Source organism: Bicyclus anynana, chromosome 5 (genome assembly GCF_947172395.1).
Source record: "Bicyclus anynana chromosome 5, ilBicAnyn1.1, whole genome shotgun sequence".
Classification (NCBI taxonomy): domain Eukaryota; kingdom Metazoa; phylum Arthropoda; class Insecta; order Lepidoptera; family Nymphalidae; genus Bicyclus; species Bicyclus anynana.
The window spans coordinates 3,853,310-3,880,870 of NC_069087.1; the positions used below are offsets into that span (position 1 = coordinate 3,853,310).

Below are 27,561 nucleotides of genomic sequence, written 5' to 3' on the forward strand. Positions count from 1 at the left end.
TAAACCAAACTTCTTTAATACAGATAGACAATATTTATTACAGAGAATATGTTTAGTTACATTACGTTAAAATAAGTTTCAAATATAATTATTGTTTTTTATTAACTAAAAATTTTATAAGAAATATCCTGAAAAAGGATACCTCTATTACTACCTTAATCTTGTTTAATGGAAATGTTGAAGTGAGGACCTTCAGCGCAGTCCCATATTACTTAATCGCGAATTTCATGGTCGGTTAAAGATGAAATGGGTATTGATATTTGATACTGAACAACTGGAGCTGGACTATAATCATGGGGAGCGAAACGATGACCTAACAAATCTCAGCCTATTCTCCGTGTGCTCGGACGCGGCACGGCGGCAGTCACCCGCGTCCTTTCCGAACACATAACACGTTATAATGGTTATTCACGCCGGAACTCTAACCTTAAAATAAATTTAAAAAAATATCAAGTGAAAAAAAAAACAAGAGCGGGAAAGTAATCAAACCGATTACCGAACGCTGAGCAAGCGTTGTTCCAATTTCAAATTATGGAAATACTTAATTATTGTTTAAATTGACGACGGCTTTATTTTAAATTTAAAATAGTTTAATTATTTTTAATTTAACGACATGTCGCGATATTTATACGATTTATGTGTGTTTTTAAGGAGACGCATCTATTTGGTAAGTATATATTTTTTAATTTTAATATATCCACTGCAAGTTACCCTGAGTAAAGTCTACATTATCCTACCAAATGAATAGCTAAGTAGGTAGGATTTTATTATTTCTGTTATAATTTGATTATGCTATTATTTGAGTTAGTATACTTTGACTAAATCATGTTAATTACTTAAAGCAAATGAAAAGGAAAATCAAATAATTTTGTACTGTGCCTACCGTTCATAGAAATGTATATATATACTATATATACTTACTGAGGAAACTGTTATTACCTATATATTCACTACCTACAGCTATTATATTAACTACATAATATTATAAAAAATAAAAAAAGGAAATATACTATATTTAAACTTTAGCTAAAGACTACAAGAATCTAAAAGAAATACCTAGCCTATAGGTAGGTAATACTGTACCTATATTACATATAATATGCTAGATATTTCTTTCTTTCACCTATTAATATTATTTTTAAAATAATATTAATTCACCTATTGTTCACCTATTAATATTATTTTAAAAATAATATTAATAGGTGTATTTATTCAGGATTTTACTCAAAATCGAATAAAATTTCTTACATACACTCTAACTTTCCTGTTTATTTCGAAATAGGCATATCATGAATAGCGGTTGCGTGCCCTTTAGTTCCAAGAAAGCCTGCTGATGTCAGCTGTGGTGGTGATAGTTTTGCGTTGAATAAATACATTACGTCACAACTTCAGTGCGAATTCTCGTTCGCTGAACAACCTAGCAACGTATGGTGAATTAATTATTTTAGTCACTCACTTGACTGAACGGGTTGCCTCGTATGAATCATGAACAGTTTTATTCAGTTTTGCTTTTGTTGCATTCTCTTTTGGCGAAATTATTTGCGGAATCTACATTGTATGATTTAAGTTGATCAGCATTAGCCCAGTCTGTACCTATAGTAAAATGGAAATCCAAATATGGAACTTTAAAAAAAATCCTATTTAGCTAATAAATATAAAGATATTTTATAGCTTTATATTTTTCAGCTAATAAATGGATATAAAGTAGGTAATCGTTAACCAACCACCGTGATTAAGCAAATATACTTATTTGTACAGAACCCTCGGTTGCAGAATCCGACTGACATTTAGCTAATATTCTTATAAAAAAGGTGAGTAGTGAAATCGTGCACTAATAAGTAAATCTGTATGAAAATGAAAACTGAAAAGACAAAAATGCCTTTCTAATAGTAAGATATGGATCATGAGCCTGCCATAGTCAGACATACTTCACTTTAGTAATACAGGTTCTTAATGAGTTTTTGCATCTTAGATCTTAGATTATTTTTTAATTATTTCATTATTATTCATTAACTTGTAAATAATAAAAAAAAAGAATTGAAAAAAAGCCATAAGGTAAAAAAAAGTAAAGCCATAATTACATTTAAATATCTCCAGCGTAGACTCAGACTGGCTACCGTGTCCAAATCAGGACATTTTATTTTTATGTACTTATTTATATCCAACGATTTTATATTATTAGATATGCTATGATATATTATGATATGATCCGAATTTAGCTACCCTAAACAGCGCACACATGCCCAATTATGTATTTGCTTGCATTATATATTTATGTATATGTAATTATGTATAATATTAATAATTATGTATTTATGAGGAAAAATTATACATCAAGGTCCTTAAATTTGGAAACCTTGATATTTTAGCAAAATGAATGTTTTGTTTAATTTTCCTTATATTATATGAGGAAAAATTTGCTAATACATCAAGGTCCTTAAATGGGGATGATGACTAGGTTTGAATATATTGATTTTTTTTAATAAATTCGGGTAAATAAGGTCAATGTTAACTAATTTGTACATAAAAAGCAAAGATTGACTGGATATTTGCAAAATAAATAAGATTATAAAATTTCAAAATCTATTAAAAATCTTTTATCGTAATTAGATGAAAATTCATACAGTTTTAGCTTCCTTACATTAAATGTGACATTTTTTAATAAATGAACTATAAATATAAACGCACAAATAACAAAGATATAGTAGTTTTGTTTAAACGCCCATACAAATCTAACGATCATTAATTGCCTACGACGTCATTAGTTCGTGCCATTTTGTATTTTGTATGTTTTGGGCATTTTTCAGGGATCCGTGACAGAGCCGCAAATCTGACTCTTTAAATCCCTATAACTCCCAAAGTAATGATCGCAGATACCCTGTTACTTTTACAAAATTGCTTTACTAATAGCATACTCTTAATTTATATACAATTTAAAAGACTGTCATCATCCCTATTTGGAGGGAGTACCTAGATTGACTATTTATTATTAGATATAGGCAAAGATTTTATACTGTTAGACATGTCACAGGGGAACAAACGTGGCTAATTGTCTTAATTTCATTTGGTCGCATAGTAAAAAACGAAAGTTATTTAAGTAAATAATACCTACATAATTACATATACATAAATATACTAGGTGACACGGTACGTTGCCCGAATTTTTGGTTAATTTTACATAAAAGCAAAGTACCTTCAACGTTTTCAAATTTTTCTCACAACTAGTGAACGCTCGTATCTGCGTTCGCGTGGAATTAATTTTTTTCAGACAAATACTTCGACGTCTGGTCAAACAATATCTGCTATGTATATCTCAATTTATAAAAGCGCGTATGAATCTACGTGTGAAAACCGCATGAAAATGCATTTAGTATTTTCCGAGAAAAGAGTAAATAGACAGACTCATTGAATTGCAGGTGTGCCTTTGCGGTAGTTTATAATGATTACCTACGAATAGTAATTAATCTAATTTGCTATTATCCGCGAAAACCAAAGAATCCATGATTAATGTCACCTAGATCCGAAAAAACAAACCTCTAAGCACGTTACCATTCGGGTCAGTTACACCATATTATAGTAATCCAGAACGGCTGAACTAATCTGGATGAGCCTCATTAACAAATCAAGGTTCTTCTAGAATAGCCTTTATACCTATGTCCCTACACACAGGGATCTACATTTTACAACATCGTGATTACGACAAACCTGAAAAAGCCTTCCAGGCGAGTTAATAAATATGTAGGTGAACAAAATACTTGTCTTCTATAAAAGTTTACGAAGCTTGTCGTCGTATTAAAATATGAAGAAGCCTTTCAAAGTGCGACTTTTCAGTGCGTGCCTAGAGTTTTGACCTAAAACACATTTTTCAAGGTGGTATACATTACCTGAGGAATCTTTAAAAGTATTTGTCTTGGGTTTCACTAGAATATATGATGTTGTAGACATATTATAAGTAACCTTTTAAATATTTATGAATGTCGTTATTATAATAATTATGTTTAGAATCTAGAATTTAACATTTTTTTTTGTAAAAGAAAAATTAAATGTATGTAAACATTTAAAATAGAGAAAAGATAACCTTTTATACATTTTAATATAAACTTTTTGATTATTATGTATTTAATTAGTATGTTTTTAAGTATTATGCAACTGTATTTTGGCTGGTGGGTGTGTAAATTTAATAAAAAAATACAACCGACTTTAAAAACATAAAACGTACTAACTAAACTAAAAAGCGAAAAATAACATCATATTATGTTCTACCTGTTGATCACTTTCGGTTAAAAATGACAGAGGTCTGGCCATTACATGATCTCGCTCTATAATTCAATGTCAATCATTGATACAAAGAATTATAGGAAGTAGATGTAACCAATACATTATGACACACCTCACTCGACCGAGCGTAACAGATTACAGGGAAGCTGTCATCAGTTCATCACATGCAAATGAGAATCCGATAATGCGTTCCACGTCCATAAATTAATGCGGGACCATCTCCGTTCTATTCGACTTTATTCATTTCCAATGATTTCAATACAGATGGTTTGTGTTCAATACAGATGAGTTGTGTTCAATGGATGGGTTGTCAAAGGCGTTGTATAGACGTAGCAGATAGACTACGCGTAGCTGAATAGCGTCTGCTGTGAAGTGTCTAGCTGTGCCAGTTTACATTTCCGACGCATGTCTTGTCGTCTACTAGAGCGAATGTCTGCGAGAGCTAGACATACCTGTATCTTGTTTTTGAAGGCTGAAAGATTGTCAGGCGATGTTATTATATGTAAATACGGTAGCCAACTATAGAGTTTTACCGTGATGGCTTTGAAAGGTAGCATGTTTTAGGGGTATAGATTCTCAATTGTCCAAGACTAAAATGGAGTTTTTGATATTTTCTACAGGGTATCATGACCACTAGTTGGAGAGGAACGGAAATATTGGTGATATTTAAAAATTTTGTCAATAAATATTCCTTTAAAAACAAAACAAAAAAAAACATTGGATAGAAGCAGGCGTTACTTTGCGGAAATTCATCATGAATTTATAATGATTTATTTATTTTGTTATCATCCGCGAAAAGCCGACGAACCCGTGCGACAACGTCACCCAGGTCTGACAAAATACTCTCTACGTACGTTTCACCCCGAAACCGGAGCATCCTCAGGAGATGTTGACTCAACAAAGTGCAATTGCAATTGCACGTTGTAGAGTACGTACGTAGAGACTAGAGAGTATTTTGTCGGACCTGGGTGACGTTGTCGCATGGATTCGTCGGCTTTTCGCGGATGATAGCAAAATAAATAAATCATTATATAAAAAAAAAATTTCTCCTGTAGTTCTAGATCTTTAGTTTAGTGGCAACCCTTCGCTTACGTTTCGCAGACCCTTAAAGTACTTATTCTCTTCTTAATTTAAAGCGTCTCGGGATACTCGACAGAAGTGATAACTTAAACCTGCTGCAGACAGATTGGAACCGTAACGCGTTACCTAGGGGTTTATCCTCCCATAAGAAGTTACTAATTCAATAATCTTTAATTATGTTTTTCGGAGGGTTGCCGCAAAGTTAAGTGACTGGCTGGGAATATGATTTCTTACATCATGCCAAGGAAAATCTATCAAAAAATACGCTTTATAAATGGATGGTTGAGGGTTAGTACCTTCCAACAACTTTCCAAAGCAACCATGGTCATCAACCATCATAATTTGCTACCATATTTAGGTACATAAGGTAGATGCATAGGCTGAGAAAATATTCAAGGCCACAGGAGGACCCTTAAAATAAGGTATGTCTAGCACTTACAGGCACTTAGTCATAGGATTCATGTCCTTTTAGAGGCTAGCGATGTTAATGAATCCCTGTGTACTTGTAAGTAAGAAAACTAGTTCGTGTCACGTACGTGCTATATTTTTTGGCTACAGTAACCGAATTTCGGCGGTATTAAAAGAGAAGTCTCTGGGCCTTAGATAAAGTCTGTTTACTGGGCAGAAAACACGTCTATCCAGTTCATGGTTTTCCAATAATTGTAAACATTGTGGTTTTCACGGCATACATGTCATGTGTGTATTTTCAAGAAAAACACAATCTCTTTCTACTCGTATTTAATATGTTACAAATAGGTACACAGACACGCACACAACACTCAAAATATTTATGCACATACATCCCATTTTTTTTTTTTTTTTACAAATTCTTCAGTTTTTTTATAAATAAATATATTGTAACTTTGTAGAAGGTACCGTATGGTGCAAATACAAATTTATAAACTTTAAAGTCACCAAATAACGCTGGCTTAAAACGCCCTAACTCTGATACTCGTCTTTCAATAAAATTTGTAATTACTAGCAGCTATTAGATTTTATAGATGAGAGATTTAAATAGTCATTAAAAATTGAATTATTATGTATTTTTGTTTATCACGTTATAATTCTTACTGTATATTTTGTTATTATATTATTGTTTATAGTTTATTTGTTAGCACTACTATTATTACTACGTTTTACTATTTCTTGTACGCTCAAACTGAAATGTACTAGCCTGTAAGTTTCACATAAGTGAATGAGTTAATTCTTAGTGAAATAATAAATATTTTAAACCCAAAAAGAAAACCCAAAAATAGATCGGTTTATATTTATCCTTCTTAAATTTCCATTATATGCTCAGTTCAAACGTGAGTGATTGTTCTAAAATAAACATAACGTGAGTAACACTATCAACGTAACTACACAGTCTAAACTACTACTGCTTTTTGTAACTGACATGGAAATTTAACTAAAATAATTCGTAGATTCAGATGTGCTTAGATTTGTATTTTATGAAGTTTAAAATTCTGGTATATAACAGAAGCGCTTTTGAAACGTCAGGTAATAATATTATTAGATAACGGTGATAACAATAAGTCAAAAACTTAAAATAAAGTACGAGGGTTGAGCCCACAACAAACTCAGCCAGGGTTTATTATTTTTTTTCATCCTATGTTTTCTCGTGTATTTTAGTGAACATAAATAGTTACCACGTCACAAATATACGTGGAACAATAATTTTTAACCGATACCAAGTTTAGCAAACAAGCGTAGCAATATTTACTTGACTCGTGTAATTTGAGTCATAACTCAAAACTCGTATGAAACATTGTGTGGTAAATATGTAGGTACAATGTAATTTGTATTAGTGAATTTATATTTTAAGTCCAATCGTTTCTGACTCTGTAGAGTAATGTAAAAAGTAATGTTTTCTTTTGTTTCAGATATCATGGATCTCATTAATTTTATATATTTTTTACAAATCTTTTACATTTTATTTAAATGGTCGCCAGTTTTATTACTTACGGCGTATGTTAGGGGTAAGTCTCTGCGTTAGTGGTTGTATATTCTATGTTAATATTTTGAAGTCTAATAGTAGCTATATACTAGGAACTTAGCCAGCAAAATAGAATAATAAAAAATCATACATACTTCCAAGCGTAGAACCTTCTCCTTTTTGGAAGTCAGTTAATAAGAATATTTCATTATATAGGGTAGAAGTGTGAGGTAAAACACTTGTGCTAATTAACAGCCCTTAATTTAATTTACTATTAACACTTAACAACTTCAGCTTGATTTAACACATTTGAACTTATTCATCATGAAATAAACTTTCACGTAATTTTAACTCTACTTTTGTGGTTTATGACTATTGACGGCAGTGATAGGTATATATAGGTTGATAAGCATCAAGCGACCAATAACATATATCGTGAAGAGAAACAGACGAAAGTCAACCAATATCGGCGCAGTTGTCCTAGTCCCATTTCTTTTGTTCCAACACCATGAAAGAGATAGCGGTAGTTCCAGCTGCGTCGCTTATGGTAACATTTTGTCCATATACCTTCACTAATATTTCGTGTGTATATAATCGTTGGTTGCATATTAGGCCTATAGGTAATCCTTGACGTAAAATTGTCGTGCTGTACACTCTTAGAAATCCCCATTAAAGACTAATGTTGAAATTCTGGAACAAAAAAACACAATATTAATATATTTTTTTTTAATTTTTATAGTTAGGCCTCTGCGTATCGCGCGGTACTGCGACGGTTTTGAACCTATGCTGTGCTCTAGTTCTGTTCCCGTTATGTAAGAAGCTGAACCAACTGCTGTATAGAATGATGTCTAAAATATGCCCGGGGCTATTTATCTTCTGGCTGGAGAGAACGAAGAGTTTCCACATGACTGTTGCAATTACGCTGGTGTTTTTTGCAGGTTAGTACTTAATGCACCTTTTATATCGACACTAGCGCACTAGTCCCCGTTTCCGGCATATGGGATATAATATAGCCTATGTTAATTGCATATCCAAAAAAAATCATTTATTTCAAGTAGGCTCAGTTTACAAGCACTTTTGACACGTCAGTTGACTATTTGTAAAGATTCTACCACCAGTTCGGAAGGCTGGTTCTACTGAAAAAAACCGGCAAGAAAGAAGAATATAATAATAAAAAAAATGATAATTTTTTTTATTCTTTACAAGTCAAGTCAAGCCCTTGACAACAATCTCACCTGATGGTAAGTGATGATGCAGTCTAAGATGGAAGCGGGCTAACTTGTTAGGAGGAGGACGAATATCCACACCCCTTTCGGTTTCTACACGGCATCGTACCGGAAAGCTAAATCGCTTGACGGTACGTCTTTGCCGGTAGGGTGGTAACTAGCCACGGCCGAAGCCTCCCACCAGCCAGACCTGGACAAATTAAGAAAATCTCAATCTGCCCAGCCGGGGATCGAACCCAGGACCTCGGTTTTGTAAATCCACCGCGCATACCACTGCGCCACGGAGGCCGTCAAAAAATAATAATGTAGCTTTCCAATGGAGAATTTAAAATTTGATGATTTACGCATAGCAAATATACAAACGAACTCACATTCGCATTTACTTTATAGTAGTAGTAGTGCTCTACTTTTTCCTCAGTTAAGATTATCCACTTTTAGACATCTTCATAATACATATTTTTGATAATAAGTTAATACAATATTAACTAATAATTAAGAAAAATAATAATTAAGAAATAATTTTTGTTTTTGATTTCTATTGACTGTGCCAAATCTCAAAATATTGCCCGTAAAGTTATAAATAAAATAATACAATTTAGTTAGTAGTGTGTTAAGTCTACATTATTTTAGAATTTAAAATAATGTAGATTTATTTAAAACTACATTTCATAAAGCGAGCATAGGAATGAATATATTACAAGAATAAGGTTAAAATATTCGCTACAATCGTGCAATTTTATTGATAACTTTGATTTGCTCTACTCGTAACACGGAACACAATGTATGCGCAAAAATAATTTATAGAGGTCCTGGAAATAATTGTATGTAGGTACCAGAGTCCTTAGATGAATTGTAAATTAGTTGCAACTTGCGCGTTGCTCAAAGAGCTTAGCGCGTAAACGCCTCTCGCTGCGCCATTATGCCCTTCAGACGAGGTTAATGACGCGACACCGTTACGAGTTAGGACTTAGGACTTACGACCTACGACTTACGACTTGTGCGTTAAAGATCAACTCGTGAAGAGAGACTGCTGTTGTTCTGTGAGAAAACTCCTTAGAATGTATAGACTTCTTAGACAAGATGTTAGAATTATACTCGTACTGTATTTGATTTTTAAAAAGACGGTGCTAATTTCAGTTCAAACTTGACATACTCGTAGCGTGAGCTTGAGCTTAGACCCAACATGTTGCTCTAGTGTGATTGGGCGGGCAATTCTTTATTAAATAATACTTAGTGTAAATACTCAATTACTGCTTATTTCTAAAGGCTTAGACCACGGATTTTTGTTTGCAGTAATTTTTTTAATTTTATTGGTGCTCTTGATATTTCACTATTAAAAAAAAAAACTACAAATTTTTTTTGAGAACATAAATGATAATTTAAAATTATTTATAATAATAAAAATAATGAGTACATGACTCGGAATAGCATTAATGAATTATCATCATCCATCATCATCATCTACTTAGCTAAGAATCTTCTCCAAAAAGGCAGCTATTAATTAAAGAAAGTTGCGTTCAAATCGCTCACAAATGCGTAAAAGAGTGTGAGTAGGTATATATAAAAAAAAACCTACATATCTTTTTGGAAGTCGGTTAAAAACTAGGATTTTTTCATATTTTTTTGAAGACAGTCTTTTTGACACTCTTGTAAAAAATGAGTATTTGTTTTCTACCAATGTTCACGGAGTTGGGTTTGCATGTTTGCGTGTCTAAAGCATATAAAAATTACAGTTTAAATACTTAAATCAAAGTGCATTTTTTTAATTGCTAACTGAAATCCATTTCGATAGGCTTTTGTGATATCACTGTTCATGCTACTATATTATTTGATAGTACCTAGTCAGATCAAAACATTGATAACATATAGATGTTTAATTTTTTCAAAGAATATTTGCCATATAAAAAAATATAATTTCCCATTCCCGTTGAATTAGGGTACCATAGTAACCCAATCCACGGGGAATGAATCTATCACCAGGTCCGGTCCTATCATCACCATCATCATCATTAACAGCCGATGGACGTCCACTGCTGGACATAAGTCTCTTGCCTGGACTTCCAAATACCACAGTCTCGAGCCGCCAACATCCATCGGCTCACTGCAACCCGCTTGATGTCCTCAGTCCACCTAGTGGAGGGTCGACCACCACTGCGCTTTCCGGTGCGGGGTCGCCATTCCAGCACCTAGGAACCCCAACGTCCATTGGCTTTTCGAACTATGTGGCACTTTAGCTTCGCGACTCGCTGAGCTATGTCAGTGACTTTGGTTCTTCTGCGGATACCTGCTCGTATTCATTATAGAAATCTAGACTCCTACTCAAACGAGTTCGGAGGCATTTTACTGGAAACGCCTAAGTTTAAGAATGTAGCTACTGATCTGAGCCAATGAAGAACAGTATAAACAAGGTGTCCCGTAATTAATGGATAAAACGCAAATGAAGTGTTTTTATTATTTATAAAAATAGTATCATATTGATAATTTAATCTGTAATGTTTAACAAAAATCAGATCTTTAAAATATTAATTACAGCATCATTGTAAAAACTGATTCAAGATAGAAAAAATTTGAAAAATCTCAAAAAAAGACAGTATAACTTGGTCACCCTAAGAATTTGTTCAAAACTATTCAAATTCGTTTTAGATAATAAGGTGGTGTACCGTTTGCGTTTAATCCATTAATTACGGTACATCCTGTATGTATTAAATTCTAAGACGATCCAAAACCTCTCCGTTAAAAGGTACGCAAGGCACCATACTCTATCAAGTTTGCTTAGTAGACCGTCGTCAACTAAGTATGTACAAAAAAAGGTATTGTATTTGATAACATGGTAGATGACGGTGAAAAGGTATTTTTTACTTAATAATAGTCGGGTCGTGGACACATAATCGTCGCGTGACGTTGCATGTTCGCGTATATGATAGGGAAAATTGAACCTATCCACAGCCATTAATACTTGTATGGCTTGTAGATTACAACCAAGTTTTTTTTTTGCAAAATAAATATGCGCTTGACTACAATATTGCGTAATAAAACTAATGCTGAGGCCATAGAACCTTACAGAACAATCAGATGGCCCATTTAAACTAATTATATAAACAGGCAAGTTTTGATATTTTTGTTCGTTCGATCGATTGTGTGTTACAATTTAACTCATTAGAAAGCTACATGTCCACAGAGTATTGACGGCCTCCGTGGCGCAGTGGTATGCGCGGTGGATTTACAAGACGGAGGTCCAGGTCTGGCTAGTGGGAGGTTGCAGCTGTGGCTTTTTACCACCCTGCCGGCAAAGACGTACCGCCAAGCGATTTAGCGTTTCGGTACGATGTCGTGTAGAAACCGAAAGGGGTGTGGATTTTCATCCTCCTCCTATCAAGTTATAGCTTCCATCCAAGATTGTATCATCAATTACCATCAGGAGAGATTCTGGTCAAAGGCTAACTTGTAAAGAATAAATAAAAAAAGAGTAACATATATTTTTTCCTCGTATTTCCACGGGAACTACGTAGTACAGCTACATAGTTATAGAATAGTTGATAGAAGTTATAGTAGATATAGAATAGTTATAGGTATTTTGTTGTCTACGGCGTAGCAGGTAGCATAACGTAATAAGGCGACTCGCATTTGGAACCTTCTTAACTTTAATTTTAAGTTTTCGACTTTATTTACCTCCATTAAATCATGACATAACTTGACTTTTCAAAAGTGCTTGTAAATTAAGCCTAATTGACATAAATGAAATTTGAATTTGAATTTGAATTTCGTAATTTTGTTGCAGTCGTACATTCCGTGTCGCATTTCGTGAACTTATGGAATTTTTCACGAAGCTACGACGAAGAAAGGCAGGAAATTAACATGGCGAGTTACAGAAACCAGGTAAAATATACCTTTTGATACAAAAAGATTATTATTTCTTAGGTAAATCCTCTTTCAATAAACTATTGTGTTTATACCTAGTACGAATACGAGTACGTTACATACGAGTATATACTAAAAACGGAATATAGTTTGTGTTTATATTCAACGGAAACTTCGAACAATGTAAATTTTTTATTACACAATAAATTCATTTTATTATTTTTAATTTTAAGAATTTTAACATAGGCATCTATCACATTGTCATTTTAATTATTCTAATTTTAATTTATCGGACGGTTTGTATGGATATTTGTTACCTTTTCGCGCCGCAACTACTGATTTAGGATAGAGATAGATTACTTTTATCTTGAAAAAATCCACGGTTCTTGTAGAATTTGTGAAAAAGGCGGATTATACAAGGTATGGAAATGACAATCGACCTAAGTAACATACAGCTAGATATATAAAAACCTTTTTTATTTTCGTTTTTTCAATTTCCTGTCATTTAATATTCAATTACTTTCGGTAGGGTACCTGAAAATTGCTCACTGATCTTTCATCAAAAATGACGTAGGGTTGGGAAATTAATGCAAGCGACAAGTCAAGGGCATGAGCAAACACTAGACCAGCGTAGAGTTCCTGAATCAGCTGTTCCTAACGACCCTCGGGTAGTACCGCCTTTGTCACGCCTTGAAAGAAAAGTACAGTGCATTTGTAGTGAAAAGATTGTGAAAGCCTTACATAATACAAGGATGTCACGGTATCGAAAAGTTCATCTCTCGCATGGTCAAGTTTTAAACTCATTATTCACGGTTTTTTATGTTGGAAGTTTATGGTATTTCGTTTTCAATCAATTCTTGTATACTATATCGTGGAAGCCGTGATAGCCCAGTGGATATGATTCCTGCCTTCGATTCGGAGGTCGTAGTCGATCCAGGCATGCACCTCCAACTTTTCAGTTATGTGTATTTGAAGAAATTAAATATAACACGTCTCAAACGGTGAAGGAAAACACCGTGAAGCAACCTTCATACCTGAGAATTTTCTCAAATCTCTTTGTATGTGAAGTCTGCCAATCCGCACTGGGCCAGCGTGGTGGACTAAGGCCTCACCCCTCTCATTCTGAGCGGAGACTCGTGCTCAATAGTGAGCCGAATATGGGTTGTTAATGATGATATGTATCATGCTATTGAACGATTTTATAAAGAAATACCTATATAAAAGGAAAACTCACTTGAGTTTCAGTCAGTGTTTCATCAACGGTCAACTGAAACTAGCTTAGTGGGAAGGACAGTAGTGAGCTTTTGTTGCATTGAGAGTAGAGAAATAATTCAGAAATGAGACGAGAACCTTAATTGTTAGGGTTTGCTCCTAACTCACAGGCTCTCTAGTTCTCTAGCTCACCAGAAAGGGAAGTACGCAGTAACCGCGGGGTTCGTTCGTTATCAACCCATATTCGGCTCACTGCTGAGCTCGAGTCTCCTCTCAGAATAAGAGGGATTAGGCCAATAGCCCACCACGTTAGCCCAATGCGGATTGGCAGACTTCACACACGCAGATAATTAAGAAAATTCTCTGGTATGCAGGTTTCCTCACGATGTTTTCCTTCACCGTTTGAGACACGTGATATTTAATTTCTTAAAACGCACACAACTGAAAAGTTGGAGGTGCATGCCTCGGACCGGATTCGAACCCACACTACTGGGCTATCACGGCACCGCGGGGTTAGTAATTCAATATAAATAGGTAATGCCTATCAACTTCAGATTGAGAGAATAAATTTATTAAATTAATATGCCCATTAAAACGAGCTTTATGGAAATAAATGCGTTAAGAATAATTGAATTTAAACACTATAATGGATGTCTGTTACATAAAATGCAATTAAAACACTCGCACGGCAGTCATTCTGCTCGCTGGAATATGATGATAAGCCGTGAATATGGGTCGTTTATGTAAAATTTATGACCACATGATTCAGCTAGTAGGTCGATGTTGTGATTCAGGGACTTTAATATACATCGTATCGTACAACAGTTAGGTGGAGCAATATTAACAGCCTATTTTAACAGGCCTCTACCACCTCTACTGAGTCAGGCCGCCCTCCTCTTCCAAAGAAGAGGGGATATGGAGCTTAAATAACTTACCACGCTATTTCAATGTGGGTTGGCGGGCTATGATTTTATTTTATTTCGTTACCAATCTTTTAACTCTATCATTTATTAATTAGTTCCTTTTTTTAATTTTTAACTATCTATACCTACTAATCGATATCTATATCTATACTAATATATACAAATGAAGAGTTTGTTTGTTTGTTTAATTGAACGCGCTAATCTTAGGAACTACTGGTCTGATTTGAAAAATTTTTTCAGACATAACTGAAACATCAACGTAATCTTCGAACAAGGTAATGTCGTAGCGTAGCGTAGTACAGTTTTCTCCTGTATCATTTTCTTTTACAACGTACTGGTTTCGTGTAACTGCTGAATTTTTCAAAGTGTTTTGAGCTCAAAAGCTCTATATACACAGCGCCAGGGCCGGTTAGCTGTGACACTCGGATTGGGGCACACAATTTCGGCATAGTTTGATGTTCGTACCTATTGCATGACCTACAACTTTTCTTTGATGCCGAAGTTAGTGAATAGGCATTCACTAACTTTGGTGTATATTAGTCACCTAATATGATTAACATCAAAGCAATAACAACCGCATTTCTTTTATTCTGTAACGAAACAAACATCACAACGTGACTGGGCAATAATCACCATCTAATCTATGATATTCACGAAAGGTTTTCATTAGCCACTGGATGACATATTTTATCAATAATATCTAATCATATAGATATGCAGTAATATGTCTTAGAACGGCTAATCACTTAGCTTACTTCATTACATTTTGCTCCACAGACATAGATTTTGGCTTCCATTAATAAATAAATAAATAAATAAATCTTTATTAACCAAAAATATATACAAAAACCAAGTAAATTGCCTGTGGTCTCCACACTAGATTGATCTGTATCGTGGAGACCAGGTAGGATTTCCTTATGTTTTCCGTTGGACTAGGATATAAAATTATTTTATTTATTATCATTAGACACACGGTTAGTCATTTTGATTAGTAAAGTAAAGTTAGTAATATTAATAGAAAATGAATACGATAACATGTAACTTAAGAATTACTAATAAATGATAGGTACTTGATAATTTTCGTATATATCCAATAAAGTTAATGATAACAGCTGGCAGCACTTACAGCAGCCTATTTTTCTAATGTACGTATCTACCGTAGTTTAGGGAATAAGCGGATAATACTAGTATGTATGCGAGTAATTATGAATGATGCAGAATAATTTTGTAACATTCAGCAAAAGGTGAGAGTGCTAGAGACGCGTGTACCCTAACGAGAGTATATTATGACGCGAGAGCGTCCTGCAGACTCTTATATAAATTAATGAAGCACAACGCAGTCCCGTGAATACAATCGCATACAACTGCATGTAACAAGTTATTTAAAACTGGCATTTGCATGTGACTTTGTTTTTGTAATTTTAGCAGTGGTTTCTAAAGCGACCCAAAACATAAGCTACTACATCAAGTGGCAGAGAATTTTTGCTTATGTGATTATTTATCATGGTTATTTTAACTAAATGTTTCGAAATATAGTGATTTCGTTGAAATAAACGCCACTGTTTGGATTAGTGTTTCATTATTTTGTTGTAAGCTACTATTTTAAATCGTAGTTGGAATCACAGATATATTTATAGGTAGCCAGCGGACGCCCGCGACTTCGTCCGCGTGGATTTCAGATTTTCACAAATCCCGCGGGATCATGTATGTTATTATACACATAAACCTTCCTCTTCAATCACTCTATCTATTAAAAAAACCGCATCAAAATCCGTTGCGTTAAACGTACATAAGGACAGAGAAAGCGACGTTGTTTTGTATTATGAGTATGTAGTGATAATAATCATTAGGAAGTCCTGATTTTAAGGAATCGGAATCGAAGATCCATAAATTAGATAAGTACTAGGGAGTGCGTTTATACGTTCGATTAAAACTTGGCCTTGTTCTATTTGTACGTAACGAAAACTTGAACTTCGGTAGGATGTTTTGAGTTTTGAGGAAATATGGCCTTCAATAGAAGTTCTTTCATACATTCGGTTTTCGATATGAAGTTCGTTTGTATCTTTAGTCAAAGCTAGTAGGAAGTTCGTTTATACGTTCTAATAGATCTTGACCTTCAATAGGAATTCATTTGTAATTCGCTCAAAATTTTCCCCTTTACTAGAAGTTCATCTATACTAATATTATAAAGAGGTAAAGTTTGTAAGTTTGTAAGTTTGTCACATTTTTTAAATGGGGTAATCTTCGGAACTACTGGTCCGATTTTAAAAATTCTTTCACCAGTAGAATGCTACATTATCGGGGAGTGCTATAGGCTATATTTTCTATTGGTATCATATATATTAGCCGAGTTATCACAGTTTTTGTCATACAGGTCGGACTAAAAACCTTTTAAACAGACTTATTCGCATGCGCTGCCTTAACTATTGTGTAAAATTGAAATTAATGTATGGAGACTTTATGTATCTTTAAAAGTTCTACAAAAAAGTCCGCGACACCATATATCTATCTTCTATATATTAGCAGTTATAGTACCTTTTGTGTTTTAAAAATTATTAATTTTATATACTTAGGTTTACGTCATTATTTATACAACTAAACTTCAATCCTTATTAAAATAAATTATTTAATAATCACAAGGATATTATGGAGATAAGATTTGCCCTTTACAGTATGTTAATTACTTAAATAGTTTCGGAGATAATACAAAATTTCTAAAAGACGCAGAAATTCCGCTATATGACGCCCGGCGCTTTCATTTACGAAGTTTCCGTTCCCGTGTGAATATGGGGATCAAACATAGCCTATGACACTCGCAAATAACGTAGCTTTCTATTGGTAAAACAATTTTCCAAATCGCTCCAGTAGATCCAGAGATTACCTCCTACAACCACACGAACTTTACCTCTTTATATTATTAGCATAGAAGTCTCTATTTCTCTTGGTCATACCACCACTCTCGAAGGACTGGACCGATTTTGCTAAGGGTAGGAGTAAGATAGAGAAGTTACAGGGTAGGGTAGGGTACGGGTAGGGAAGCGTAGGGGTAGTGTAGGGGTATGGTAGAGATAGAGGTACGGGTGGGATAGGGGTAGGAAAGGGATAGGGTACGGGGAGGGTAGGGGTAGGATGGGGGTAGGGGTAGGATGGGGCTAGGGTGTAGGTAAGGTAGGGGTAGGGTAGGGGTAGGGTAGGGGTAGGGTAGGGGTAGGGTAGGGGTAGGGTGGGGGTAGGGGTAGGGTAGGGTAGGGGTAGAGTAGGGTAGGGGTAGTAGTAAAGTTGACATCGAAATTTACGCGGACGAAGTCGCGGGTGTCCGCTAGTTTTATACATAGTTAAAAACTGAATCTTTAATAGGAACTTTATTTATACTTCCAGAATCTATTTTTATTCGTATCACATTAATAATTAAAATATTTTAATAAGAAAATAACAAATTTTTAAATACAGCTTTTTGTATTATTTCAGAGTCCATTACTCTTACTGATAAGTGTACCAGGCGTGACTGGTACTTCGATGCTGATCATCGTGCTAAGCATGGGGTTGACCTCCACCACATATGTGAGACGTAGGGTATATAACGTGTTCTGGTACACCCATCAACTGTATCTGCTTTTCATGGTGTTGCTAATGATACATCCGTTGAGGTAAGGATACATGAGTTTTCTACCTTAATTTCTAAATTCTTTGTTAGTAAACAGTACTCATCAAGAAAGGCTGTATATACAATTTTGATATATCATACTAGATACGACACCCTATATTTACAGGAATATACGATAAGACATATGAGATAAGTATGGTACAGGGTGTTAGAAGTCTAACAATATTCGTCAAACATTAATTTTCAATTATTAAAAAAATAAAAATGTATTAAATGATAACTTCATTGTTTTAATAAATACATGAGAGATAATGTACCTATTTAATTTTGTACATATTTTTCAGTGGCATTTTGAAGGAACAAGTTTTTGACGAAGATGTTATAGTTAGTAATGAAACAAATATATCAGCAAATATTTCATCACAATACAGTCCGAAATTTGCACCAATCAATTCAGTGGTAAGTATTGCAATGAAGTCAATCAATCAATCAATTATTATTTGTAAATATAAATACATGCGTACATATATACCTACAGGTGGTAGGTTAATGTAAATGGTAAAAGTATCTTGCCCATTTTTCGACAGCCTCCGTGGCGCAGTGGTATGCGCGGTGGATTTACAAGACGGAGGTTGAGGTTTTCGTAATTGGTCCAGGTCTGGCTGGTGGGAGGCTTCAGCCGTGGCTAGTTACCACCCTACCGACAAAGACGTACCGCCAAGCGATTTAGCGTTCCGGTATGATGTCGTGTAGAAACCGAAAGGAGTGTGGATTTTCATCCTCCTCCTAACAAGTTACCCCACTTCCATCTAAGACTGCATCATCACTTACCATCAGGTGAGATTGTAGACAAGGGCTAACTTGTAAAGAATAAAAAAAAAAAAACATGCAAATTACTTACTACTTATTTTGTATTTTTAAATTAATTCAAATAATAATTTAGAAATAATTTCTGAAAACCTTTTTTTTTTGCAAAAAAATACAATTAGGGCATACCACTAGGTACATAAGCAACATTGACTCAAGCTAGTTAATGGATAGTATCTGAGTTTTGGATAACACCGTACGTCTTATCTTTGATTAATCTGACCATATCTTTGCTTTTTTTTAAATCTAGATAAGCATGCGTTTGCCCATGATCTCACCTAAGGACAATTTATTAGTACAAGGTGAGACCCATTTTCGTTCGGAGATGATTCCAAAATGTGACGTAACTTTAATGGGTTAAACAGTTATATGGAATAAACAGTCATTGATTTTAAATATTTTTCTTTATAAAACCACATCCTGTATTCAGTAATAAATCACATAATCGCCATACATGTTCATATGTCACCATACATTTCATTAAGCAACTGTGTCAGGCATTAATAAAAGAGTTTATGGGTCGTCATTGGTTATGTCCCTTTGCATTCCGCCCTAATATCATAGACATGATTCCCGATACTAAACACTATGTACTAAGGTTATCTATTTAGGACTTACACGAAAATAGCTCTGTTAAATTTATCTAATTTTGTGATATTTTAATCAACCAAGTATCATTCATACAAATTAAAATTTCTTTAATCTTTCTATCTTTAATTAATAAGTTTTTTTTTACATTTAATTTCAGACGTGGCAATGGATGGCGTTACCTCTCAGCTGCTTTTTTATAGACTTGATGTGGAGAATATTTTCGAGGAATCTCGCGAGAGTTCGAATTTTGAATGTAAGTGTGGTTTCCTAATGAAGTAATAAATTAAGTTCTTAATCCCTTAAAATATAGATAATAAGTGGATACATCTTTTTTGTCTAGTTCATTTGTAGGCAAGGAATTAGGAGCAAAACAAATAAATATTTATAATTCATCACGAGTTTCAGCTTACTATTAGACCAGGCGCTGTAAGGTGTTGAGTGTGTATACATTTTGTTCACAGTTTTGATCTCAGAAATGTATCTCGACCATGATTCTGGATGTTGCCAGGAGGTTTGTTGGTCCATTCTTTTTATACCTCACCTTCTTAGATATCGACTGAATGGACTGATTAAAGATTTAAGATTTCCCACAATTAATTGCTTGTTTTAAGGATATACAATTGTTTCTCATTATTAAAGACACTAATAGCTAATCATTTAAGGAAAGCACTAAAAGTTAATAACAAGAATTATTTAAAAAACAACAGACCAACAAATCTTTCGGCAACATCCAGAATCTATATGCTTTTCAGAATTCAAATATGTAAACAGAACATATTATGCATACTCAACTCCTCACAGCGCATGATCTATATATTGCAACAATGCACCTCAGAACACAAAATAAACACTGTGTTCTGAGTAATGCACATCTGGTAAGGAATAAATTGATAGTTTGATTGAATTGAAATATTGCAATGTTAGTTTAATAAGTTTCATACGGTTAAATTGTTAGATTGATATTGACAGTTGTTATATTCTCGTGACGTATTCATTCGTTTCATTAGGTATATATATTTTTTTGTGCAAACTTCACATATACCATAATAAGTCTCAATAGCTCAGTGGTAAAGGGGCCGGACTCATAACCAAGAGGTGGTGGTTCGATCCCCGCTGGCTAGACTATTGTCGTACCCACTCTTGACACAGTCTTTTCCGACTAATTGGAGGGGAACAGGAATATTGGTCATATTTAAAAGATATGGAAAACATTCTTTTATATGAATAAAAAAAATAGTCTGAACAAAACCTAAACATTTGGTTTGGATTGGTGAGCCCGTTCTTAAGTTATAAACTTACAACGAAAAGTGGCATTGATTTTTATATACCTACTTCTACGCCGTACAGACTAACCACATAGCCATTTTTAGTTAGTTAATTTGTAAGGTGTATATAGATTGATCGGTTGCGATTAACTATGATTTGGAATATTTATCAAGTTCATTCATAGCAAAGCGAAGATTGAACATAATAAAACATTCCCATGTTCGTTAAGCGGGCCTTAACTACTGGACCACTGCAGTCTCACGGATGTGTGTAATTCTGTCCATCCTGTGGGATCGACACTTAATGACTTTGAATCCTGAATTGTATAAAAATTAAAACAAAAGAAATTATAAATATGTGCAAAAGTTATACTATTTTTCATTGAGATTCAGAATTCAGATTTCATTCCGTAAAACATAGGATCTGTTTCAACATTTAATGTCTAAGGTCAATATTAGGTACTCAGGAATAATGTAGCAAGCTCTACTTCTTAGGTATACCTAATATATCAATGACAGAATTTCAAGACTCAGAGCAGTAATTTCACAGCCACATGTCCGGTCGAACCTTAAGCCTGACTACGAACATTTCATGTCGGAAAGGACAATTACTGCTGATACAAAACTTATATCCTTGTTAAATCTACCCACATCAGTTTACTTTCATTAAGTTACATGTCTAATTGCGTTTACCTAGGACACATGTTCGGTCGCACCATAAGCGTGACTACGAGCAGTTCTTATGTCGGAATTAGTGCTGACGCAAAACTTATATATCCTTGTTGAAACTATATTTACTTCCTTAAATCACATAGGTATCTAATTACATTTAGCTAAGCCACATGTCAGGTCGCACCACAAGCCTGTCTCGGAGGTGTCGAAAAGGACCATAGAGCTGAATCAAAGTATAGAAATATCCTTGTTAAGATAAGACCTATTTGTAACCATAAATAATATCTAATTGCATTTCGGTACGCCACATGTTCAGTCGCACCATTAGGCTGAATTCAACCAGTCTTCAGTAATAATGTCGTAAAGGGCTGACACAAAACTTATATCCTAGTTAAAATGACATCAATTTACATGCATAAATCGCATATCTGATTATGTTTAGGTAACCCACATATCCGGTCGCACCATAAGCCTGACTCTGAGCAGTCCGCATGGGCAGTTCTCATGTCGGAAAGGGCAAAAGCTGAAGCAAACTTTAGGGATATCCTTGTTAAAATGACATCTATTTGTATGCCTATATCACACATCTGATTGTGTTTAGGTACGCCACATGTTCGGTCGCACCATAAACCTAACTTCGAGCAGACTGCAGTACCCAAAAGGCAATAGTGCTGACACAAAACTTTTATCCTAGTTAAAATGACATCAATTTACATGAATAAATCGCATTTCTGATTGCGTTTAGGTAACCCACATGTCCGGCCGCACCATAAGCCTGACTCTAAGCAGTCCGCACGAGCAGTTCTCGTGTCGGAAAGGGCAGTACGTGCTGATGCAATGTTTAGAAGTATCCTTGTTAGAATGGCATCCGTTCACTGCGGTTGAGGTGAGTTAGAATATCTGTAAGTTTTTTCATTTCTCTTTCTTAGTCAGATTTAATGAATCAACCGTTGCAATCTCCAAATTAGTGTCATTTATTAAATTGATTGTTATTTTTGATGATTTAGATTTAAATGATTTTCTTAACTTTCTCCTCTGCTCCTCATCCTTTACTTTCTTATAAGGTTTTGGACTGTTGGTCAAACGTATGAAGAGAGAGTGTGGAATTTAGATGTAGTTTTAGACTTTAGAGACTTTTAAATATAGTTACCATATTAAATTTATAAGTCATCTAAATTCCACATTTATAATTTGTACAACAAAATTTGGAATGCCCCTCCGGCGTTTGTGTTTCCTGACATTTATAATTGAAACACCTTCAAAGCAAGAGTGAATAAGCGCGCTTCAACTTAGACCGCATTAATGCTTTCCATCAGGCTTAATTGTAGCCAAGCGCTAGCCTATATTGTATAAAAAAATATATGCAATAATGTTAAATTTCAGATTCCTACACAAACCCAGAGAGTATTTGTTATTTGGATAAAAATAAAAGGAGACTGGACGGAGTGTTTAGAAAAATTATTAAACGAAAAAGGAACAAACCTAACGTGAGTGATGTTGATGAATAATGAACCTAAGTTAATGTAACATTTAAAATCTCTATTGGAGACTTAAAACATTTAAAATCTCTATTAAGACTCTACTCTAGAGTTTACTCTAAACTCTATCGTTGAACCCACTCTCAACCTACTGCCATAAGCTTTGTGTTAAGAAAATATTAGTCATAAATATCGAATGAGATTTTCGGGTATTTTTTAAAGATGTACGCAAACAAATTTTCATAATTTTAGTTTTTCATTCGTTCATATTCCACATTACTTCTTTTTTAATTAAATTGCAATTAATTTATGTAAAACATAATTTATGTTTCAGTATTCTTATAGACGGTCCTTTTTCAAGTCCAATGGAAGGTATAAGTTCGAGCAGAATTGCAATATGTGTAGCGGCGGGCGTTGGAATCACTCCTTTTGTGTCTGCACTTAGAGATATACTCCAGTTAGTATAATAATGTTAACACTCTCTCAAATCTCATCGTTTCTTATAAAGAAAAGCTATAAATATGTAGTATCTAAAAGATACTATATATTTATAGCTTTTCTATAGTATCTCTTTAGTCCCAGTTGTCCAGTTCGAAATAAAATTAGATAAAAGATAAAAGATTTTCATAGTATTTTCAATGTAATATTTACTTTCAGGAATCCCAGAAGCAGATTGCCGAATAGAATCCATTTGATATGGATCGTAAGACATGAATCTGAACTTACATGGATTGCGAAACTAGCTAACGATACCATGTTGCAATTGAGAAATGCCAACAGACCAGACCGACTGCATTTAGAGCTTTATGTGACAAATAGTAATGAAATTGATACCAAAAAAGAAGAAAGTGATATAAATAGTGCCATAGTACATATTGTAGTTAATGAAAATGGAAATCTAAGTCATGTAATAGATAGAACGGACAATGGCGAGGAAACATCACTTTTAACGCCACATTTGAAAAGAAATGGCTGTGCTTTTAGTGATAAATCAACTGTAAATAAACTACATGATACTCGTAGATGTGATATTGCAAAGAAGTACCCTTTGATTGGTTGTCGAGTGAAAAGTGGAAGGCCACATTGGGATCGAGTGTTTGGATATTGGATACATTTATATCCAAAGTAAGTAAGATATATGTTTTGTTTAAAAATATTAAAATATCAAATAATTTATACAATGTAATATTTATTAATTTTTCTGAGCTACTCCTTTCTTAATCTATGTCCTCCCTATTTACTTTAATCAAGAACATTTTAATCATCATCGTCATATCAGCCGATGGACGTCCACTACAAGACATAGGCCTTTTGCAGGGACTTCCAAACATCACGATCCTGTGCCGCCTATATCCAGCGAATCCTTGCTTGTTGACATCAAACATTATAATTTTGACAATTTATATTAATTTTAGGGAACATCTAAACCTTTACTGCTGTGGACCAAAGAAACTAGTTAAAATATTAAGGAGCAAGTGTAAATATTATTCTTCAAGATCATCAAAGACTCGTTTCACTTTCATCCATGAGAGTTTTTCCTGATTTATTGAAACTATACCTATTGTTAATAAGTTATGGACTGAAATTAAATACTGTGTATTTAAATGATTTTTATTTCAGACAATTTGTTGTAGCTAATATACAATGACAACATAATCTTATTAGTCAATACTATTAAGACCAAGATTTTTCAAATTCATTTATAACTGCAATATCAAATGGTACGAAATCGGAATAAAAACCTAGCTGACTTAATTGTTACATATTATCCAGAAAGAGAATCTTTCTTGTATTTCTGTTTAGTCCAGAATACTTTCTAATACAAATTTTAATTCACAAATCTTAGTTTTCTCACAAAAAATTACCTAAGGTTGAGTTCGCCCAAATGAATACAACGAGTAAGTTACAAAACTTTGTGGATAATTTTCATATATGCAATAAATTACAAATTGTATATTATCCTTGCTTTAACTTTTACTTAATCACAGAAAAGTAACAACGTAATTACTTATTCGACCTCTAATTTAAAAGCTTCGATATTGAAGTTCAAGAAACAAATCGAATTACGAACTTTTATGCAGTTATAAATGATTGACCGGTTTTGTAATTTAACGTAATTAAATAGCGTTTATTTGCAAGATGGCTTTGGTAAGAAGTATTCGTGCGCAAATATTGGAAAGTGATTTATTTGACTTAAATCTGAAATATCTTACAATCGTTGGTTTATGGCCAAAGGATGGTTGGTCCGGAGATGTATTACGTTTATATAAATTCTATGAAGCTTCTCTATTTATTTTGTCTTTTACGTTTATCGTCATATCAGGAATAGGGACTTATAATAAAAAAGATGATATAATTATGTTGATGACCAATTTAGATAAAGCTCTAGTTGCTTACAATTTTGTTTCAAAAATAATACTGTTTACTCTAAAGAGGGAGCAGTTAAACACTCTCATAAGTGAAATCAAGCTTTCAGGAGACAAAGTAATCAATGAACGGAAGAATTTGATGGCATTACATGTTATTGTAATAACTGGTTTCTCGACAGTCATAGTTTCAGCCTTTAGTTTGTTGAGTCAGTATAAGAGAGAAATGACTATTGAAGCGTGGATGCCATTTGATCCATTGAAAAATCGAATGAATTTGTTACTATCCGCTCAACTTTTGGCCGTATGCTTCATTGTACCTATATTGTACAGAGCATTTGCAATACAGGGCATCGTTTGTAGTATCATAATGTACTTTTGTGACCAGTTGATCGAGTTACAAGATCATCTGAAAGATTTCGATTATTCAGAGGAAAGAGATATGGAAGTAAGACAGGAATTCAAGGGTATTGTTAAGAAACATGTCAGAATTATGAGGTAAGAAGTAATTGAAACTATAAATAAGACATTTATAATAAAGACAAAGAAACATAATTTATTATTAATTGTTTTTATACTGCAGATATGCCAGAACATTAACAAATATTTTCAAAGAGTACTTTTTAATCCAAAATCTAGCAGTTACGATTGAATTGTGTTTGAATGCCCTAATGGTTGCAGTAGTAAGTAAACATTTTAAGTATTATAATAATAAATAACAAAAATGCTCGTGGGTATGATAAAAGATCAATTATTAATTTAACATTTTGTTAACGTATGTAATTTCCAGATTGGCTTTGAACAAAAGACCCTATTGGCAACATTTGTAGGATATCTAGGATTAGCTTTAATAAATGCATACATTTATTGTTACCTGGGAAATGAGTTGATTGTTCAAGTAAGTCTAAAAGTTGTATAATATTTTATTATCTAGTAAATAAATTTCAAGACAGCTATTGCAATCTTAATATATAAATGCCAAAGGTCATTCATCACGAAATCTCAAACACTAGACGTCATACGAAGATGAGATTTGGCACGGAGTAGTGTAAAGTTAGTAGACGTTCTCTAAGAACGGATTTTGCAAGAGGGCCGGATTAAGGAGGTCGTCCGCTAGTAATCTTATATTTAGGACAACGTTTCCTGATAGTCTTCCATTTTTTCTTTATTTAAATTCATTTATCCATTTATCCTGCTGTATAAATTGTAGCGTTAATAAACACTAAATTGAATAAAAATTGACTAATATTTTATTAGATAATATAAATGTTAGTAATGTTATGTAGAGTACGGGAATAGCTAAGGCAGCATACGAATCTAGCTGGACATCCTGGCCGATAGATATGCAAAAGGATCTCCTCATAGTCATCAATGTAGCACAAAAGCCTCTGACGATAAGTGCAGGGGGAATGGCGGTCATGTGCATTGAAACTTACAGTCAGGTAAGAATTATTATCAATACGTTAGCAATTTGTAATATCAGACTTAAATAGAGTTTTTGGTAAAGCAGTACTATCTGATGATTACGAGTTTTAGGATAAAATGTCTTCTTTATGTCCTTTCACTCATATAACGACGAGTCATTCGTTACTTTATTTTCATAATTTCAAATTATAGTGGGGCCTAGGACTGAAACAATTTTATACTAGCTGAATCTTTTTAATTTTGCACTGTTGATGATTTTTTTTTTTCCAGGCCCTGTATAATGCATATTCTATCTTTGCCGTCTTGAGCGATATGGTGGATTAGATAAAGAAAATAATTACTATGCCGCTGGGTATAATCACAAGGTACAACAAATAACAATGGATGTAGTGAAATAAAGAGTCGCAGGATCACCTACTACGTTAATAATACTTCATTCAGCGCTAACAAAAACTTTCATTTTATATTATATTTCTTCGATTACTTCGATTGATATAAAGAGTTGTTTTGCTTTAAATGTTGCTAACGGCTTCTATGTTTAAATAAAGTATTTTCTTTTTTCTTTTTTTAATAAAATATGTTTTTTCATTTCAAAGAATTCATGTAAACTACCCGTTATATTTTCAAAATACTCTATTTTTAGTTTCATTACATTATTATTTTTATATTTACGAAACGCCCATTTTATTTCTTAATTAAAATAAGTGCCTAAATGTTTATGTACCTAACATACCTACTCCATATTAATATTATAAATGTGAAAGTGTGTGTCTATTTGTT

General features: G+C 33.7%; 3 protein-coding genes across 3 annotated transcripts in view; all 3 read left to right on the top strand.

The window, feature by feature from the left end:
- Nucleotides 1-2,836, top strand: part of LOC112048439 (chromodomain-helicase-DNA-binding protein Mi-2 homolog) — a 35,960-nt gene extending 33,124 nt beyond the window's left edge. The window contains exon 19 of the mRNA XM_052881701.1: nucleotides 2,826-2,836. The gene's annotated coding sequence lies outside the window, so the exon portion shown is untranslated. The remainder of the gene's footprint in view (nucleotides 1-2,825) is intronic.
- On the top strand, nucleotides 238-24,601 carry LOC112048447 (NADPH oxidase 4). The gene is made up of 12 exons (XM_052881703.1): nucleotides 238-667; nucleotides 7,242-7,337; nucleotides 8,034-8,232; nucleotides 12,299-12,396; nucleotides 17,982-18,160; nucleotides 18,462-18,576; nucleotides 19,733-19,828; nucleotides 22,258-22,398; nucleotides 22,896-22,999; nucleotides 23,325-23,447; nucleotides 23,648-24,115; nucleotides 24,406-24,601. The coding sequence occupies exons 1-12, from the start codon at nucleotides 614-616 to the stop codon at nucleotides 24,530-24,532; spliced, it is 1,800 nt and encodes a 599-aa protein (XP_052737663.1). The 5' UTR covers nucleotides 238-613; the 3' UTR covers nucleotides 24,533-24,601.
- On the top strand, nucleotides 24,578-27,423 carry LOC112048446 (odorant receptor 4-like). The gene is made up of 5 exons (XM_024085977.2): nucleotides 24,578-25,854; nucleotides 25,940-26,039; nucleotides 26,147-26,254; nucleotides 26,643-26,798; nucleotides 27,052-27,423. The coding sequence occupies exons 1-5, from the start codon at nucleotides 25,130-25,132 to the stop codon at nucleotides 27,103-27,105; spliced, it is 1,143 nt and encodes a 380-aa protein (XP_023941745.2). The 5' UTR covers nucleotides 24,578-25,129; the 3' UTR covers nucleotides 27,106-27,423.
- The last annotated feature ends 138 nt before the right edge of the window (nucleotides 27,424-27,561 follow it).

What these genes read in the sequence shown, in the direction of transcription:
- LOC112048447 (XM_052881703.1), top strand. Translation starts at nt 614, where the DNA reads ATGTCGCGATATTTATACGATTTATGTGTGTTTTTAAGGAGACGCATC. An exon ending in TACGCTGGTGTTTTTTGCAG is followed by an intron (nt 8,233 to 12,298) that starts GTTAGTACTTAA and finishes ATTTTGTTGCAG; the next exon opens with TCGTACATTCCGTGTCGCAT. An exon ending in TTGCACCAATCAATTCAGTG is followed by an intron (nt 18,577 to 19,732) that starts GTAAGTATTGCA and finishes ATTTAATTTCAG; the next exon opens with ACGTGGCAATGGATGGCGTT.
- LOC112048446 (XM_024085977.2), top strand. Translation starts at nt 25,130, where the DNA reads ATGGCTTTGGTAAGAAGTATTCGTGCGCAAATATTGGAAAGTGATTTA. An exon ending in ATGCCCTAATGGTTGCAGTA is followed by an intron (nt 26,040 to 26,146) that starts GTAAGTAAACAT and finishes TGTAATTTCCAG; the next exon opens with ATTGGCTTTGAACAAAAGAC. An exon ending in GAAATGAGTTGATTGTTCAA is followed by an intron (nt 26,255 to 26,642) that starts GTAAGTCTAAAA and finishes AATGTTATGTAG; the next exon opens with AGTACGGGAATAGCTAAGGC.